The sequence below is a fragment of the Ciona robusta genome, chromosome 1 (assembly GCF_009617815.1).
Source record: "Ciona robusta chromosome 1, ASM961781v2".
Classification (NCBI taxonomy): Eukaryota; Metazoa; Chordata; class Ascidiacea; order Phlebobranchia; family Cionidae; genus Ciona; species Ciona robusta.
Genome location: NC_143235.1, coordinates 757,985 through 774,705, shown reverse-complemented (window position 1 = coordinate 774,705; position 16,721 = coordinate 757,985). Strand labels below are relative to the sequence as shown.

The 16,721-nt window shown below is 35.9% G+C and overlaps 3 protein-coding genes and 1 long non-coding RNA gene across 4 annotated transcripts; 3 read left to right on the top strand and 1 right to left on the bottom strand.

Moving 5' to 3' along the window:
- Positions 1–3,871: 3,871 nt before the first annotated feature.
- Positions 3,872–5,080, bottom strand: LOC149741108 (uncharacterized). The gene is made up of 3 exons (XM_089881152.1): positions 4,949–5,080; positions 4,640–4,828; positions 3,872–4,583 (listed from the first exon to the last, which is right to left on the bottom strand). Exons 1-3 carry the CDS (start codon positions 5,042–5,044, stop codon positions 4,416–4,418), a joined length of 453 nt encoding a protein of 150 aa, XP_089737278.1. The 5' UTR covers positions 5,045–5,080; the 3' UTR covers positions 3,872–4,415.
- A 701-nt stretch (positions 5,081–5,781) lies between these two features.
- LOC149741107 (uncharacterized) lies at positions 5,782–8,645 on the top strand. The gene is made up of 4 exons (XR_016385323.1): positions 5,782–5,923; positions 6,289–6,396; positions 6,668–6,782; positions 7,283–8,645. It is a non-coding gene; the product is annotated as an uncharacterized LOC149741107 (long non-coding RNA).
- A 1,206-nt stretch (positions 8,646–9,851) lies between these two features.
- Positions 9,852–13,689, top strand: LOC149741106 (dnaJ homolog subfamily B member 9-like). Its single transcript, XM_089880998.1, has 5 exons — positions 9,852–10,224; positions 10,702–10,894; positions 11,095–11,181; positions 12,092–12,165; positions 12,794–13,689. Exons 1-5 carry the CDS (start codon positions 9,999–10,001, stop codon positions 12,877–12,879), a joined length of 666 nt encoding a protein of 221 aa, XP_089737124.1. The 5' UTR covers positions 9,852–9,998; the 3' UTR covers positions 12,880–13,689.
- LOC149741105 (N-alpha-acetyltransferase daf-31-like) lies at positions 13,631–16,714 on the top strand. The gene is made up of 5 exons (XM_089881009.1): positions 13,631–13,786; positions 14,287–14,490; positions 14,936–15,024; positions 15,503–15,659; positions 16,267–16,714. The coding sequence occupies exons 1-5, from the start codon at positions 13,766–13,768 to the stop codon at positions 16,453–16,455; spliced, it is 660 nt and encodes a 219-aa protein (XP_089737135.1). The 5' UTR covers positions 13,631–13,765; the 3' UTR covers positions 16,456–16,714.
- Positions 16,715–16,721: the final 7 nt, after the last annotated feature.

Here is a 16,721-nt window from a genome sequence, read left to right as displayed (position 1 = left end):
AAGCGGATTTTTGGACGTTATGTGCTAAAGGTGCCCCATCTTTCCCCGCTTAACTATATGTTCATTACTCCACGCTAATGTAACTACCCTGCTGCATACAACTAACCTAAAACGACCGTTGCTACTCAGTTTAGAAAGTCTATGCGCAAAAGGTAAAGTGCTATATGGGAGTAGCCTAATGACGCCTATTTCTCTCAGCAAATACAAATATAATGATCAAGCAAGGTCTATACATAACTATGTGACTGCAAAATGTAGTGACATAAATAGAACGCAGATTTTCGCAAGCGGATGTTGTGCCGTTAACATAATGAACAACAAGGACAACGACAGTAGTCACGATATATATATACAGTAGGGTGGGGGAAGATGGGACACCTTTCTTTTCTTTTTTCTCGTCCCATTTAGTGGTAAACAAAGAGCATTCAAAGAATTATTAAACCGTATCCTTACGACTACCATACACCGTTGTTAATTGTTTAAAACACGATCAAGATATTTGAATGTTATGTGATAAAGATGTCCCATCTTCCCCCACCCTACTATATGTATAGGTACGCGACGTGAACATCTGTGATATACCAACATGATACCAGGGCATAAGGTTTAATAAGCCATCGGCATCGAAACAATAAGAAATTTATAACTGTCTGCTATAGGTGTAGCGACCACGCTTATTTTCTTCCAACTAAATATGATTTTAACTGTAAGCGTGTTTTAACAACTGTTGTTTGTCGCTACATTCTGTCTTTTCAATATATATTTCTAAACTTTGCTACAATAATCGAAAAGCGAAATCAAGTTTTTACTATAATGGGCGAACATACGTAACATGCATTGAGTCGCAACTAAGGATGAATTTTTAAAATGACTGCGATTCTCAGATTAGTCTACGGATGCCATCATACTCCTTGCCGACTGAAATGGTTTGAGATGCGATTTGAGTAATGACAGCAAGTAGTAGAATAGACAATAGGGCTTCATTTAATACAAGACATGTTAAACAAAGAAGTAATACGCCGCCCTGTCAATTCGCAAACAATTTGATTTATCTTGGTGATTTCAATTAATGCAATGCAGTTTTGTTTTTCAAAGGAGTGCTGCCAAAACTATACGACTAACTGCAACTCAATGCGGTTTTAAATGCACAGAACAATAGCGGGAAGACGACGTCAATCGTTTATAGTTTTCTGTTCACCATGCTCGTAACGACAATGTTTGCTTGCAACGTTAGTTAAGTCAAGCAAAATGCTAAATTTTTGTTACGAAACCTAGGGTTTTATAACAGTTAATAAATTTAATGCAAAGTTTTAATTGTTGCGGTTGGCCTTATTATATAGTAGGATGGGGGTAGAGTGGCGCCGCTGGTACTTAAAGTCAAGCCAAATACCAAATTTCGTTACGCGTCAGGCACTGGGTAGTACAGAGGGGTATTGTTTGGATTAAATGTAGTAAGATGGAGTAAAATGAGTCACCTTTAGCATATAATATTTGAATATTCTGATCGTGATTTAAACAAATACCGCCGGTCTATTATGTGAGTCGTGAGGGTACGGTTTTATCATAGTACTGAAGTGACTTCAGTATATTATGGTTTTATATTTCTCTGGATGTTTTTTGTTTACTACCAAACGAAAAAAGGACGAAAAAATAGAATGAAAAAGTGTCCTATCTTCCCCACTCTATCATAGCATCACATATTACTTTGTACAGTTGTATTTTGATCCTGTAGCTCGTGTTGATGATTGACGGCGCATTCATTCACACATAAACAAACGGGGATGACAGCGGCATTTCGTGCATGGAATTTATTTCACGGAAGACTATTCTAAACTGACAGTCCTTTGATTTTAAATACGATGCTCCCTGTTGCGTATACAAGAAATTTAAAAGTAAACCAACATTGCATGCGACATTTTCTATAAAATGTTATCATTTCAGAACAATCCGAACTCTGGCTTCAATATATATATACGTGGAGTGATGTCTCACTTTACGGTCATTCAGTTACAAGACAGTTAGGAAAATATTGGTTCTGCTACTGCTTGCATTTGTTTTCGCTGCAAAAGATGCAATCATTCATTCACTTATTCGTATTCTCGAAACAGGTTCCATTCAAGCTTCTATAATACAATAAACGCAACTAACTTAAATGACTTTATAGGAATATGTCTAAGTAGTTACTCTTTACGCGTGCCTGGCAATACCTCGTCTAAAAGTAACGATAGACTTTGATTTTTTTAATGACATCACAAGGACAAAGTGACTATATGGCGTATAAGGCGAAAACTCGAATATATAAAACACAAGCATTACAAAACACACATAGACGTGGCAAGACACATACACAAGAAAGAAGGCAATTAACGTAGTGAAACACAATTCAAATGATTAATCTGCGATGATGGAGACAGGTATTTCCTTGCTGTGCAAACACGGCAGGAAATTATAACAATGCTAAGACATTAACGTAATGATAAACCATATACCATATTAATATAACTGTACCAGCATGTAACATATATAGTAGGGTGGGGAAGATGGGACACCGTGATCTCATAACATCCAAATACCCTGATCGTGTTTTAAACACTTAACAACAGTCTATGGGAGTCGTGAGGAATGCGGTTTTATAATTCTTTCACGTTCCTTTTTTGTTTACTATTAAATTTGACGAGAAAATAAAATGAAAAGGTGTCCCATCTTTTCCTATACCCTACTATATTATTCAATCTATAAACTTCTTAAATGCTAAAGTTTAATCTATACACACACACACGTCTACCACTACACAAGTATCATTGATTCATTTATTCGCCTCCTCGAAGCGGCGGCTCGATTCCGTATACAGTGGCGACGTGTCCATCTGCCGTCTTATGGTGCAGGGGGTCCCTCTGTCGGCCAAATGGTAGAGTCCCATAAGCATATACATATATACAGATATTATTATTATTATATATTTTTTGGGGTAGGCAGTACCGGAATAAAATGAGAATATGGTCTCCTCACTTTGATCTCCTGGAATCGTGATGGCCAATTTTATTCTTGTGCATTTTATTTGCGTCGTTGAGTATGGGATACATGATTAAGAGATTCAATGGCTACAGGGTAATGAGTTCAAAGCTCGTCGCTGCCACCATTGTGGGCGTGTGTGTATTCAGGCAACGTAGTAGGGCGGGGTCATGTGGCTTTCCACCAACGCCAGCCACATAAGCTATGAAGGTATTTTGATCCTGTTTTTAATTTGCGGAAGCTTCAATTAAAGTCACCACGTTTAGTTGTTTTACTTTATTTTGCAACAATCCAACTATTATCCTCGTACTCTTGCAAAATAAAATATCAGTTAAATTTCTGCTTTATGACGTGGTAGTGATATATGACGTCGGACTAGATACGTCATGGAAGAGTGACATTAGACTTTCAAACGTCACTATGTGTCGTTAGACTTGTTGTGCAAAAGAACTAGGTGTACAGATACATGTATAGTAGAGTAGGGTTAGGCAAGACGGGACACCTATAACATATAATATCAAAATATCTTGATCGTGTTTTAAACATTAAACAACGGTCTATGGTAGTCGTGAGGATATGGTTTTATAATTGTTTGAATTTTCTTTGTTTACTATCAAATGGGACAAAAAAAAGAGAGCGAAAAGGTGTCCCATCTTCCCCAACCTACTATACATATCTTACAAACCGGGAGCTTTTGTGGCTGTGTTCAATACTTTCTACGAAAGTCGCCAACAAAAATGTAGCCACTCTTGAAACTAAAACGTGCTCATTCATTAGAGCTCGGCTCTTTTGTTAAACTGTCAATCATACCAAATATTCGACTCGGCTGGATCTACATTTCGTAAAATTATAAGTTTTAGCATAGTTTAATAATACAACATAGTTCTCCGACTCTTTGTTTTTTTATTATATTTCGTCACGGTTGACTTCAATCCCACTCGTCAGCCATTACGCGCTGTCCTCTAGGGTTTTAAATAGAAGATATTTAGTATGACAAGCAAATGTAGAGGAGCATTTCCGTCGTCATCTGGCATGTAAACTGAGGAGAAAACAAAATAGTTATTTTTATTATTATTAGTGGAATAAATGCGAATGTCCCTGTCCGTAAATTCAGCCAGTGGCCATGTGATGAGTTTTATGTATGCTAGTTTAACACAGTCATGCTCTCAGTCTCAGCTCTTGAACGTGTAGAAGTAGAATATCGTTGATGTTGGGAAATTTAGAACTTTACCATGGGAGCAGTACGGATCTTGAACAAGAGCTACAAATGTGTGCCCCACTGCGTTCAGCTTGGCCATTAGTTCAGTGGCGGCTGCTATACAGTGGTGCAAATTGATTTTGTAACAGGCAATGCCTGTACGTTTAACCTGTCGTTAAAGCACCAGCAATAGGAGTATGCAGGTTTATTTTAACTTGACCGGTTCATGTGATACTGTTGACCACACATTTTTTTTGCCATGGGAAGTATTCCCCCCCTTCATTTTCTTAATTGCCCGTCTTTGTATAATGTGTTGGATACCATATGCAGCTTCTGTAATATCTGGATTTTGGGAATACTTTCCTAGTTGTCTCTGAAAACATAACGCATTTATAACAATTGGATAGAGAAGTTTTATAAAATCCATACTAGATTTCCAAACATTGCTTCAAGCACATCTTGTGTGAAAGTTCCCAAACATATATATTTAATACTGGGCAAAGAAAGAATCCGTTCAGCAAGTGCAATGAAGTTATGTGTGGTGAACAGTATACCCTCATGAGTTGGTGATGGAAGCATTCGTTTCCATTCCCCTTTGTGGTGAGTTTTCACATGATTCTAAAATTTAAATCATTACGAGTTAAACATCTAAAAGTGTTTTCTTAGCATTTAGGCATATATTACATTACAGGTTTTACATTACAGACTATGCGAATAAATTCAATTTTGATACTTCACCTCCCATGACTTTAATTTTGGCAGAAACTCCTCTTTCAACCAGATCAATCTTGGATCGTCCATTGTATACAGAGGGTGTTCACCTGTGCATGACATGATGTCGTACCATCTGAAAGTAAGTCAGTTTTCTTTGTAAAGAAAATACAAAGCTTGGATATTAAAAATAATGGCTACCTGTCAAACAGTAAAACAAAATCAGCTGTTCCAGAAGCCCCCTTTACCATGGTCAAGGCTTTGCCTACTTTCCATGAAATAACTCCTTTTGCCAAATTTACTTTCATCTGTTTTGTAATTTGTTTACAATGGGTACGTTAATTATACTGTATGTATACTACACCTTTGAAAAACTATTTAGATTAATGTGAGCAGTTGTCAGGCGGGTCCAAGTTGTTAAAGGTAGACTTTTTTCTAAATCATATAACTGAGAGATGTGTGTCCACAACACCTCTTTACCCAAATCTCCAGTCATATTTAGAAATCGTGTACCTCCAGGTTTTGATGCGAACAGGGCATTTCTTATTGTCTATTTTGAAGAAGTTAATTTTATTAATGTCATTGAGATGCCACATAGTCCAAATATACTTGTATTTTGAATCAGTTTTTTTGGCAAGAATTTTGCAAACTAACGTTGCAACATTCTATTCAAGTCGTCTTCATTCACCCTGATGAATACGACCTAAATATCCAAAGTTTTTGCAGAAAGAGCTTATTCAAAATATAAGTATAATATGCCTGGCAGTATATATCATAGTGTCAATATGTACCTTAAGAAGGTGTGAAACATCTGAACATAAAAAAATAGGTCTGTCCTTGTCGTATGGATTAGGAGCGGATAGGGTTGCAAAAACACCAAGGGAGCCAACACCACTTGCAAGCTTGAACATTTTCCGATTGCATGTGAACCCATCAGCCACAATTGCATGAATGTGCACATTGCGGCTCTCACATGCATGCAATATATTCCAGAAACAAAAGGTGAGCTGGCTGGCATGCGTACTTGTGGTTTCATACCATGCGATCGGCATAGAAATTTCTTTCTTTACCGTACGCAAGTAGTACACTGAAACGTAAATGTTTAAACAAATATTCAATTAACTACACTTTTACCTAAAATCTTTGAAGCAACTTTATTTGGTTCCCATTCATCAACAAAGCCAACAATTTTACCACTTTTCATAACAATGTTTTCGCGTACTAAATAAATTTTGTTAAAGTAACACCATATAAACTAGCTTTACAGCACTTACTAGTCATCTCATCAACAGTAATGTATGCTGGCAAGCTATTGTACTTTACCATAACCCGTTCAACCTCAAGCATTGCTTGTTCATTTATTCCAGATCTTGGAGATATATGGTTGCTGCGGATTGCAAAAAAATAAGACCTTTCAGTTCTACGAAAACCCAAATGAGAAACAAACCGATAACAGGAAATGGTTGATGAAGCAGGTAAAATCAAAACTTCACTTTCTCTGATATGTCTATAAGCTGCAGGAGACTTGCAATACAACTCAATTGACCAACGAACTACGTCTGGATGATATCTCCTTCCAGCTGGGTGCAAACCAGCATTTTTTACTTGATTTTCAAAAAAAACCAACTGCCATTCATTCAGCTCTCTAGAAGACTTGCCAAAAGCAGCCTTAAAAATTAAACTATTAAAGGAATATCTGAAACTGACAAATAAATATTTTCTTTATACTTTGATTTTTTCTTCTAGACTATCTTCTGAACCTTCACTAAGCACTGATGCATTATGGCTCCTGATTCTATGCATAACTTTAAAGCATTCTTGACAGCAATGGTCATCGGATTCTAAAGCATTGTATATCCAGGTAGTCATTGTATATAAACTTACTGTTGCTATTATATATAAACTGGCTACCTCAATTGCATTTTTCTTAATTCCAACTGCATTTTGTTTTACAAAATATTGTAGGAATTTGCAAGGGGCACATTCAGAACAATTACTTACCATTTATTATGTGGCAACTGAAAGATCTATGATATGTAGTACTTGTAATATTTGTGCCAGTCCAAGACAAAATTGGGTGAGGCTGGGTAAATCGAGTCATGCTATTCGTCTGTTCAATACCGGTACAAATACGCACATTCACAATCTTAGCTGAAAGTTAGCCATTTAGTCTGTATGCTTATGTAGTGTGTTACCAATTGTCAAACCCAAAGTATGCTTTAAAGAATCGTGCATCACATCAATATTTGGCCAATATTCTTGACTAACAGGCCAACCATGCAAAGAAAAATCTTTTATGACCAACTCTTTGTCAATGGAACAAAACATAATTCTAAACAAAATATTATATATATTACACAGCTTTTACAATCATGCCTTAACAAAACAACTTCGTCCACCTGATGTCAGGAGTGAGACGGTTTGGTTTCTGAAATTGAAATGTCAGTTGCAGTTCGTCTTTGGAGAGAAAATACAATACCGAAAATCCTTCAAAAATAGACATTAAAATATATTTTCTAGAAAATGCTAACCTCAATTTACCAAACCTTCTATATTCTCTGGTAATTTTTCAGCAGCCCGTAGTATTTGTTTTAAATTTTTATGGTAAACAACTGGTGGAGGTGATGGTCGGTTAAGTGCTGTTCCATGTCTACCAGGGTTTAATGCAGCCGTTGTTACACTGGTCGATTTTGGTAAATTATAACACGGTATTGCACCCAATCGAAGAGTTGACCTATCACCATTTTTGAGTATATCTTCCGATTTAAAATGAATGTCACAAATTGCTGCACTGAAATGTTCAGTTTAAAAATATTATTACAAACAATAAGAATGAACTACAATGATCAGCCAATCCTATAAGAATGAGTATTGTTGTCATTTAACAAACCTTTCTTTATTTAGCATGCTCTTTATGTTGTCCCCTTTACCAGCATCCCTCATGGACAACATAATTCTTGTGAGCTGACGGTAATGCTCTCGCTCAATCTCACTTTTTTTTCCTAACTCCGGCCTTTTAATAGTAAACAGGCTTCTTTTTGGACCTCCATTACATTTATTGTGCGAATACCCACATCCTGGTAGGGCACAATGCGATGGCATAATAGCTAAACGTAGTTGAGACAATTTAAATTAAACAAATTGCCCTGAAAAACATGTCGTATAAACATTAGAAATACAGATCACTACAGACAGACCAATGTACAGTGGCCATCAGTGCGATAATCAAAGAATAAGAGAACTATGTCGTATTAATATAAAACGATATAAGAAGCAACAGCCTTTTTACTCAGAGTGCTTATTCTCCGATCTGACCTGCTGCTCTACCCAAATTTATCACTTCTCTAGGTTTTTTTTGTTAAAGCAGGACAGAGGCGCTTCCTCGAGATCCAAATTTGGGTCACAGAGCAAAAAAAATCTAATAATGAAAGCAATAACATTTTTACATAACGAAAGCATTAACATTTTTACATAATGAAAGCATTAACATTTTTACATAACGAAAGCATTAACATTTTTATTTTACTTTTAAATTGTTATATCAAAAAAATTATGTAAAATTTATATATATAATAAATAAAAGTATGGAAAAAACAATGTATGGTCACCACTCAACAGTATCTCAAAAAGTAAGCTTTATTTTGTTTTGCGTTTTAAATCACTGCGCAACCCCTTCGATCCACTTTTGACAAATTTACTAAAAAGTTTTTTTGCAAAGGTGTAAGCCAAAACTCTAACAAATAATTTGACAATAAAAGACAAAGCAGAAAGGCAATTAGCATTTGACATGTCATTAAATTTGCACAAAGATATGTGAAATCTTTCGCTTTTTAGGATAGTTTCTGTTGATTGATTGAAATTGACATCTTGAGGTTTCTTTTCAACTTCTTTGGCACATATTTGGAAACAATATTGTAAAATGTACATCAAATCTTCACTAGGATAAAATAAAACTCCTTGCTTCTTCTCCATTACTTTGATTAAATTGCCATGTGGCTCATCTTGTATGAAAGGTGAAATTATTTCGGATCCAAACTTTTTTGAAGCTTTCATAACAGTGTAACCAGCCAAATACTCAATTCCATCGTTTTCCACTTCACTAATGCCTTTATAAGTTAGTCCAGAAGAGCTTTCAATTTTTCTTGTACTTTTTGAGCATTCTTTAATAAGCATTAACAACAAATGCGGCCCACTGAATTTATCTGAAGGTGCTGGATTAAAAAAACGATCACTATCATGACATATGGATGGATAGTCTGCAATATTAATTTCGAGAATGTCAATGTTTTTACTGCAATTTGCATTTGCTATCCACTTTTTGGCAAATACCTCTCCATGATTTGTAAGTTCTTTTGAAGGATCCAATTTTTTCATTATTTCTTTTAACAGTTTTTCAGGTTGACATGCACAAGTTTCCTGTGATCCCAAACCTATTTCTGTATCAATGCTTTCTTCAATTTCAAACTCTGGTATATTCATAAATTCTTGGATGATTTCATCGGACTCAACAGAAGTGGAACACATATTTGCTAAATGACCTCGGGTGTACAAGTTACAAGTAAGTCTGACAGCAGAAAAACAGAAAATCTTTATAACAACCAATTCAAAAATACTAGTCACATACACTTACTGTATTACTACTACTTAGAAATTGACATTGCGAACATGAATACTATTTAGTTTTGTATTGTAAGACAAGTTTGTGTTTTTTTTTGTTACACCAAACATTAGAGACGCACCACTAACCAATACAACTAACACTATTCTCTGCCAGTCAATTTGCCGCGGAGTGGGACCACAGTCATGCGTGACGAACCACGTGATATCGCGTACCCGTGAAACTACTTCTTTATTAAACTATGGTTTTAGGTATTTTTTAGTATTTTCTATAAATTGTCTTGACGCATTTTAAGTTTTAGTTTCAAAACTTCTATGTGTTGTTTGGAGTAGATGGCGCGTAACGAACATGGCGTGTCTTTTCAGTCGTTCGGTTTGTTATTATTGTACTGAGAATCTATATGAAAGTACAGAGCGTTAATGCAGTTTTTAAAATATACTGTTAAAATCTGTAGTTAGCATGAAAAATCTTCGGTCTCCATGTTTTCTGTTCATTTTTCTTCTATTTTCAATGTTATGTGCATTAGTTACTTCATCGCAACGAGATTATTACACAATTCTCGGGGTCGGTCGAACTGCTACAACGAAAGAAATCAAATCTGCGTTCCGTAAGCTTGCGTTAAAATATCACCCGGACAAAAATAAAGAGCCAAACGCGGAAGCAAAATTTAGAGACATTGCAGAAGGTATATTACTTGTTTTTAAAGTATTATTTGGTGCTAGTAAAGAAATGAAAGAATCCTATCCTTACGTTAATTCTATCCACTAAGCCCATAACCACTGACCCCCTATAACCCCCTAACTACCAACCTGTAACACTTTCCACCAGCCTAATCTGTACCACACCATTCTTCACTATTGCCAGAAGTATCCCTTTTGTAGACAATGTATATGTATTACATTTTGACATTTCCTGCATGCAGCTTATAATCAATCCTTCCCAATGTTATCTGCTAACCACTAACCCCTAATACTAACCCATAAAACTTTTCACAGCGTAATCTATAATGTAATGAAGGATTCTTCACTAGTGCTAATACTGCTGTAGACTCCTACTGTGTAGGATAAAAAACATTCGTCCTGTTATTCCTTAAAAATTTTGCTTGAAATAATACTGTGCAGGCCAAAACATTGTTTTGATATAATATTACATCTTAATACAGCTTATCAAGTATTATCTGACAAGCAAAAGCGTCAACGCTATGACCAGTATGGAGAAGATGGTTTGAACGACAATATGGGGGGAAGTAGCGATGGGGGAAACTTTCATGACCATTTCCGCTCCCATTTTAACATGCACGACTTTTTCAAAGATTTCGACGATATGTTTCATGAGCATAAAAAACACCACAAGCGGTAAATTTTTTTTGCTTTTCTGCCTGGGAATTTTTTCTATGCTTTTCACAGTGATTATCTAATTCTAAGAAGTTTCTTTAATTTTATAGGTAAACTAAAGATACTAATTCTTTTCCCCTAATTTTTTTAGATTATTAGCTAGTAGTTTTACAAGTTATCTTCTGTAGATGGTTTCAATAAAAAAATCTTGTTTTTCCCAGGGCTTCTGAAGGTTTTAATGATTTCTTTGACATGCCAAACATGTTTACCGACTTCCAAAGTGACGACTCAGCTTCTTTCTTCCCAGAGTGAGTTATAACTTCTGTCTATTGTATAGACTCTAAATCATGGCTTCCCAAATTTTTGCCTGCCACCTTTTTTTCTAACATTTTCACAACACTTCATGGTCAACACTTAATAGTATAATAAATATGAATGAATGAATGAATGTAATTTACTTTATCCTCACGTGGCCGGAAAATGACAGTCGTTATCACACAGGTTTAACACCTCGTGCCAGCTTAGGAGTTACCATGTATGTTACTTTGTGGGTGATTATTTTTGAGATTTTTTTTAGCATGGCTGATAATTTGGACAACCTATTAGTGACCACTGGGTTGGAGCAATGACCGTTAGGTGTCTTGCCCAAGAACACATACGTCCACAGTGGTAGCAGCAACAAGCCTTGAACTCATTACCTCTGGGTTACAGGCAGGCACCCTAACCAACCACTATGCCATGGTCCCAGATATATGCAGTATTTTGTGTAAAATTTGTAAACTCTCGGAAATTAGTGAACTCCTTAAGTTCATACCCTCCCAGTTTAGGACAAAGATATGATTTGGTAAACAGCAGCTGCACAGCTGGTTTCAATGTGGTTGATCTACATACCAGTATAAGTATACCACAGTAATCACACAGTGTTTGAGGGTAACAATTTCGTTTGTGGCAAATCAATTACAATCCTAATGTTTATTTAGTTCTAATGTAATAAATAAATGAATGTAACTTATTATCCTCATGTGACCCGATAACAGTTTAAGTTATTTATATTTCAAGTTGGTTAATGTCGAACATGAATGGTCAAACTAGTATGTCTTATTGGATGTTACTTGAGTTATTATTATTAGCACAGCTTAACCCAAATTTACAAAATTGCGCCAAGAAAGCCCCTTAATTTTACCTTGACATTTAGTGCTAACTTTAATGTGTTCACAGTATTGATAGTTTTCATTTTCAAAACATGGAAGGTTCCCATTCACATCAAACTTTTACTTCAAGTAAAGTGAGAGGTGAGAATTTATTGTGTTCTTGATATTTATCAACGTTTTGTGTTTTTTTTATGTTTTGACCAATAGCGGTAACAGGCTTTAACATTTGGCGAGATCCATATGGTAGCACCCTGAGTGTGGGGGTAAAGTACAAGTGCCAACTCTGTCCTAAATCCCAGGTCCCATGGCATGCCTCACTGTAGGGCCTCACCCATATAGAATAGAATGTGCATATACAATGTTGTGGTAATGGGTCAACTCTGGCTTAAATCCCAGGTCTCATGGTGTGCCTCACTGTAGGGCCTCACCCATATAGAATAGAATGTGCATATACAATGTTGTGGTAATGGGTCAACTCTGGCTTAAATCCCAGGTCCCATGGCGTGCCTCGCTGTAGGACCTCACCCATATAGAATAGAATGTGCATATACAATGTTGGGGTAATAGGCCAACTCTGGTCTAAATCCCAGGTCCCATGGCATGCCTCACTGTAGGACCTCACCCACATAGAATAGAATGTGCATATACAATGTTAGGGTAATAGGCCAACTCTGGCCTAAACCCCAGGTCCCATGGTGTGCCACGCTACGAAACCTCACCTATATAGAAAGTGCGAAAAGCAATTCCTTATACACTGTTTTCTATTTAGGTTCCCGTCAAAACTGTAAAACTGTTACGAATACTGTAAATGGCGTTACAACCACGTACACAACATGTACAAACGATGAACTATAGTGAAATGCAAGACATTTTCTAATAGGAAGTTTATATTAAGTAAATTTTATTGTAAAATGCCTAAAAAATTGTCTATTAATGACTATGATATTTTTAAGTACACATTTTCATCAAAGCTTTAAATTTTTGGTTCAGTGTTTTACTCGTTGGCTGCAATATGGGTGTGCTGTGTAACTTTATTATACGTACTCACTATGTTTATTTGTGTTTGTAAATAACGCTGTTGGAGGATTATATGAAGATACATATGCAAGCTTTAGGGATTTAGTTACAATTAATTTTAAATTTGAATTTAATTATTTTTTTTTTACTTTTTAAGCCATCTTTTATTAATTACAATTTGATACAACAGTGGTTTTTGCTTTTCTGATGTGAATTTTAAAAGTTATCACACCAAAACTGACCAATAAATGCATCTTTATTTCTGTAAAATAGTTTTTTTTAAATGCCCCTATGAAATGTTATTACTGTTATATTAAATATGCTGTTTTGCTTTTACTTTTTATCGGATATACTTTCTCCGTCCATATTTAATGTAAAGTAAAAATCTTTATAAAGTATTAGCTTATAAATATTGCCGGGTACATGTTTTTTCATGACATTCCGTAATTTTTTCGGCATTTCCTTGGAAATTTTTTTTTGTAATAAATTTTGTTTTAGGTGTAACGGATAGGAGTGGCAGTTACAGATTTGTTCTCTTTCAATGTAACTTTATAAGTCACTAATTTTGGTGTTTTTTCGTCTTTTTGGTTGCGGAATTTTCTATATATATTTTGTAGAATCTGGTTTTATCATTAAATATGTTTTAGATCGTTAGGTGGTTCGTAAAAGTTTGTAAATTCTTGGTGGAAATACTTTTGTGAATTTTTTGCATGGGAGAAACAACATGAACATTCGAAACTCAACGGTAGGTTGGTTCATGCACATTGGTACCTGCATCTAACCCATAGGTTATCGGTTCAAGGCTTACTGCTGCTACTGTCAAGGTGTATGAAAAAGAACACCCATGTTTTAACAGCCGACTTTGCGCAGTTGGTATAACTAAAAGATAGAAAATTAAAATTTTTAGTGTAAAATGACATAAGTTAAACCATGCACAATGGTAAGCTGCTACCGTTGTGGGCGTATGTGTCATTGTGCAAAACACTTAACAGCAATTGCTCCAACTGCTACCGACGAGGTATATGAAAAAGAACATGTAACAACTGTTGTTGGAACTTGTTGCGTAGTTTGGTATACCTAAAATGCTAGGAAGCTTAAATTTTTTAGTTTAAAATTAAAAAAGAAATAGAAAACTTTGTGTAAAAAGACATTTTTTGTAAAAAAACATAAATTAGGTTTGTTTGTGTAAAAAGACATAAAAAAGTTTCTTGCATAAAATATATAACTTTGTTGTTTTTTCCACAGCCAGCTGATTTGATGAACATGCAGCATTGCAACTTGCTTTGCTTGCCTGAAAACTACCAGATGAAATATTACTTTTACCATGGTTTATCATGGCCACAATTATCATATGTTGCTGAAGACGCAAAGGGGAATATTGTGGGCTATGTCCTCGCTAAGATGGAAGAAGACCCGGATGAAGCAACCCATGGACATATTACTTCACTGGTATCCGTTTGTATAAAATTACTTTATTCTCGCATGGTGGGCAATGACAGTCGTTATAACACAGGTGTTTTGTTTCATACACCTCATGCTCGCTCACAAGATACCACGTATGTAACTTATTTATCCTCGCATGGCTGGGAAAACAACAGTCATTATAACACGAGGGTTCTGTTTCATACACCTCGTGCCTGCTTACAAGTTACCACGTTTGTTGGTTTGTAAATTATTTTTTTCTGTATGGCTGACAATCTAGACAACCCATTAGTGACCACTGGTTAGAGCAATTGCCGTTAAGTGTCTTGCCCAAGGACACATACGCTCACAATGGAAGCAGTGAAGAGCCTTGAACCCATTACTTCTGGGTTACAGGCAGCGAAGATCAAACTCATGCTTTATTCTGTGGTTATCAGTGAATGTGCAACGGTTAATACACTACTTAATTTAGGCTGTCAAAAGATCCCACCGCAGACTTGGTTTAGCACGCAAATTGATGGACCATGCATCGCGTGCCATGGTGGAATCGTTTAAAGCTAAGTAGGTTCTTACTTGATTCTATATCTGTATATGTATTCACCAATCTATTATGGGGGGTCAAACTCTATTTTGAAATGGTATTTTTAGTTTTTACATTTCTTACGAGACTGGCCAACAGTTATGGTGGAATTGTTTAAGTAGGTTTTATTTTAACTTAGTTCTATCTGTAGTAAAAGTGATTGTAATCAAAAAAGTTTACAAAGCGAAAAGGATGTAATAACGGTGAAACAACAGTTGTTAAAACAAGCTTATTAATAAAACAGAAAAATAATAATGTTTTGGATAAAAGGCATGACCGTTACACCCTACAGACATTACAATGTAAAAAACAAACATGTTCAATTAATCATATTAAAGTTCTAATTAGAAGAAAAGTGTGAGTAAGGAAAAATGTGCGGAAGGACAATGAGTCGGCTTTAAAGAGGATTGATTCAAAGATTAATTATCTTAGTAATTATAAGCTTTGTATTATTAACAGATACGTCTCACTCCATGTGCGAGTTAGCAACAGAGCAGCATTGAGACTTTACGCACACACGCTCAAGTTTGAACAGAGCGAAGTAGAAGCCAAGTATTACGCCGATGGTGAAGATGCCTACGCCATGAAACGGGATCTAACTAAACTACTCGATGAGGTTGGTGGCTTTAACTGTTTGATTGTTTAAAGTTTAAACTAATCTTTGTATATTTGTTCTACTCTATATACTCTATGTGGGTGATGTCCTTGTCGAGGACCTGGGATTTAGGCCAGAGTTGGCCCATTACCCTAACATTGTATATGCACATTCTATTCTATATGGGTGAGGTCCTACAGTAAGGCACGCCATGAGACCTGGAATTTAGACCAGAGTTGGCCATTACCCCAACATTGTATATGCACATTCTATTTTATATGGGTGAGGTTCTAGAGTGAGGCATGCCATGGGTCCTGGGATTTAGGCCAGAGTTGGCCCATTACCCCAACATTGTATATGCACATTCTATTTTATATGGGTGAGGTTCTAGAATGAGGCAGGCTATGGGACCTGGGATTTACACCAGAGTTGGCTCATTACCTCAACAACCAGTCAGCATATTTAATATTTTAAGTCTTTTATGCGACCAATGCAACTCTCCATTGTCTATATATATTTAAGTTGTATAACTGTGTGAATATTTTCATATTGTTGACAATTCAGACAAACCATTAGTTATAACTGGTTTCCACATACATCTATCACACCCACATTCTCCCATATATAGTTCAGTGAACCAAAGAAACTTTTCCTTCCTTTTCGTGAAAAACAACCAGCCCAAGTTACCCCGCAAGTTGCTGTGATAGAAGACAACACAGAAGACTTGGTGGACAACGAGAACTCGCAATCTGGACTCAGTGTGTTAGCAGAAGACAACCTTATTAAAGAATTTAAAGACTCTGCCTCCATGACTTAGTTTAAATCCTGCTTGTGTTGAAAGATTTAACAGAATGCATGTTGAGTGAATGTGAATGCATGTCATTGTATTTCACAATTTCGCGGTTCATAGTTTTATAAACACACAGAGATTGGTGCCTTCTTAAAAAAAACATCGTTCTGATCAAAAAGCGTTGGAAAAAACGTGAAGTTTTTCATCAATCGTTGCTATGAGAGTAAATTTTTTTATTACAAATTTGAAAAACGCTGGAGGTATTAAATGAAACTATGTATCTTTTCTTGTGG

Bases quoted from the DNA above. Each gene is read 5' to 3' on its own strand.
- LOC149741108 (XM_089881152.1), bottom strand. From the start codon at position 5,044: ATGTCATGCACAGGTGAACACCCTCTGTATACAATGGACGATCCAAGA. The intron at 4,829-4,948 runs GTGAAGTATCAA...TTTAAATTTTAG, and splicing joins CAAAATTAAAGTCATGGGAG to AATCATGTGAAAACTCACCA. The intron at 4,584-4,639 runs GTATGGATTTTA...TTATGTTTTCAG, and splicing joins AAGCAATGTTTGGAAATCTA to AGACAACTAGGAAAGTATTC.
- LOC149741106 (XM_089880998.1), top strand. From the start codon at position 9,999: ATGAAAAATCTTCGGTCTCCATGTTTTCTGTTCATTTTTCTTCTATTT. The intron at 10,225-10,701 runs GTATATTACTTG...ATCTTAATACAG, and splicing joins ATTTAGAGACATTGCAGAAG to CTTATCAAGTATTATCTGAC. The intron at 11,182-12,091 runs GTGAGTTATAAC...ATGTGTTCACAG, and splicing joins TCAGCTTCTTTCTTCCCAGA to TATTGATAGTTTTCATTTTC.
- LOC149741105 (XM_089881009.1), top strand. From the start codon at position 13,766: ATGAACATTCGAAACTCAACG. The intron at 14,491-14,935 runs GTATCCGTTTGT...TACTTAATTTAG, and splicing joins ATGGACATATTACTTCACTG to GCTGTCAAAAGATCCCACCG. The intron at 15,660-16,266 runs GTTGGTGGCTTT...TCCCATATATAG, and splicing joins TAACTAAACTACTCGATGAG to TTCAGTGAACCAAAGAAACT.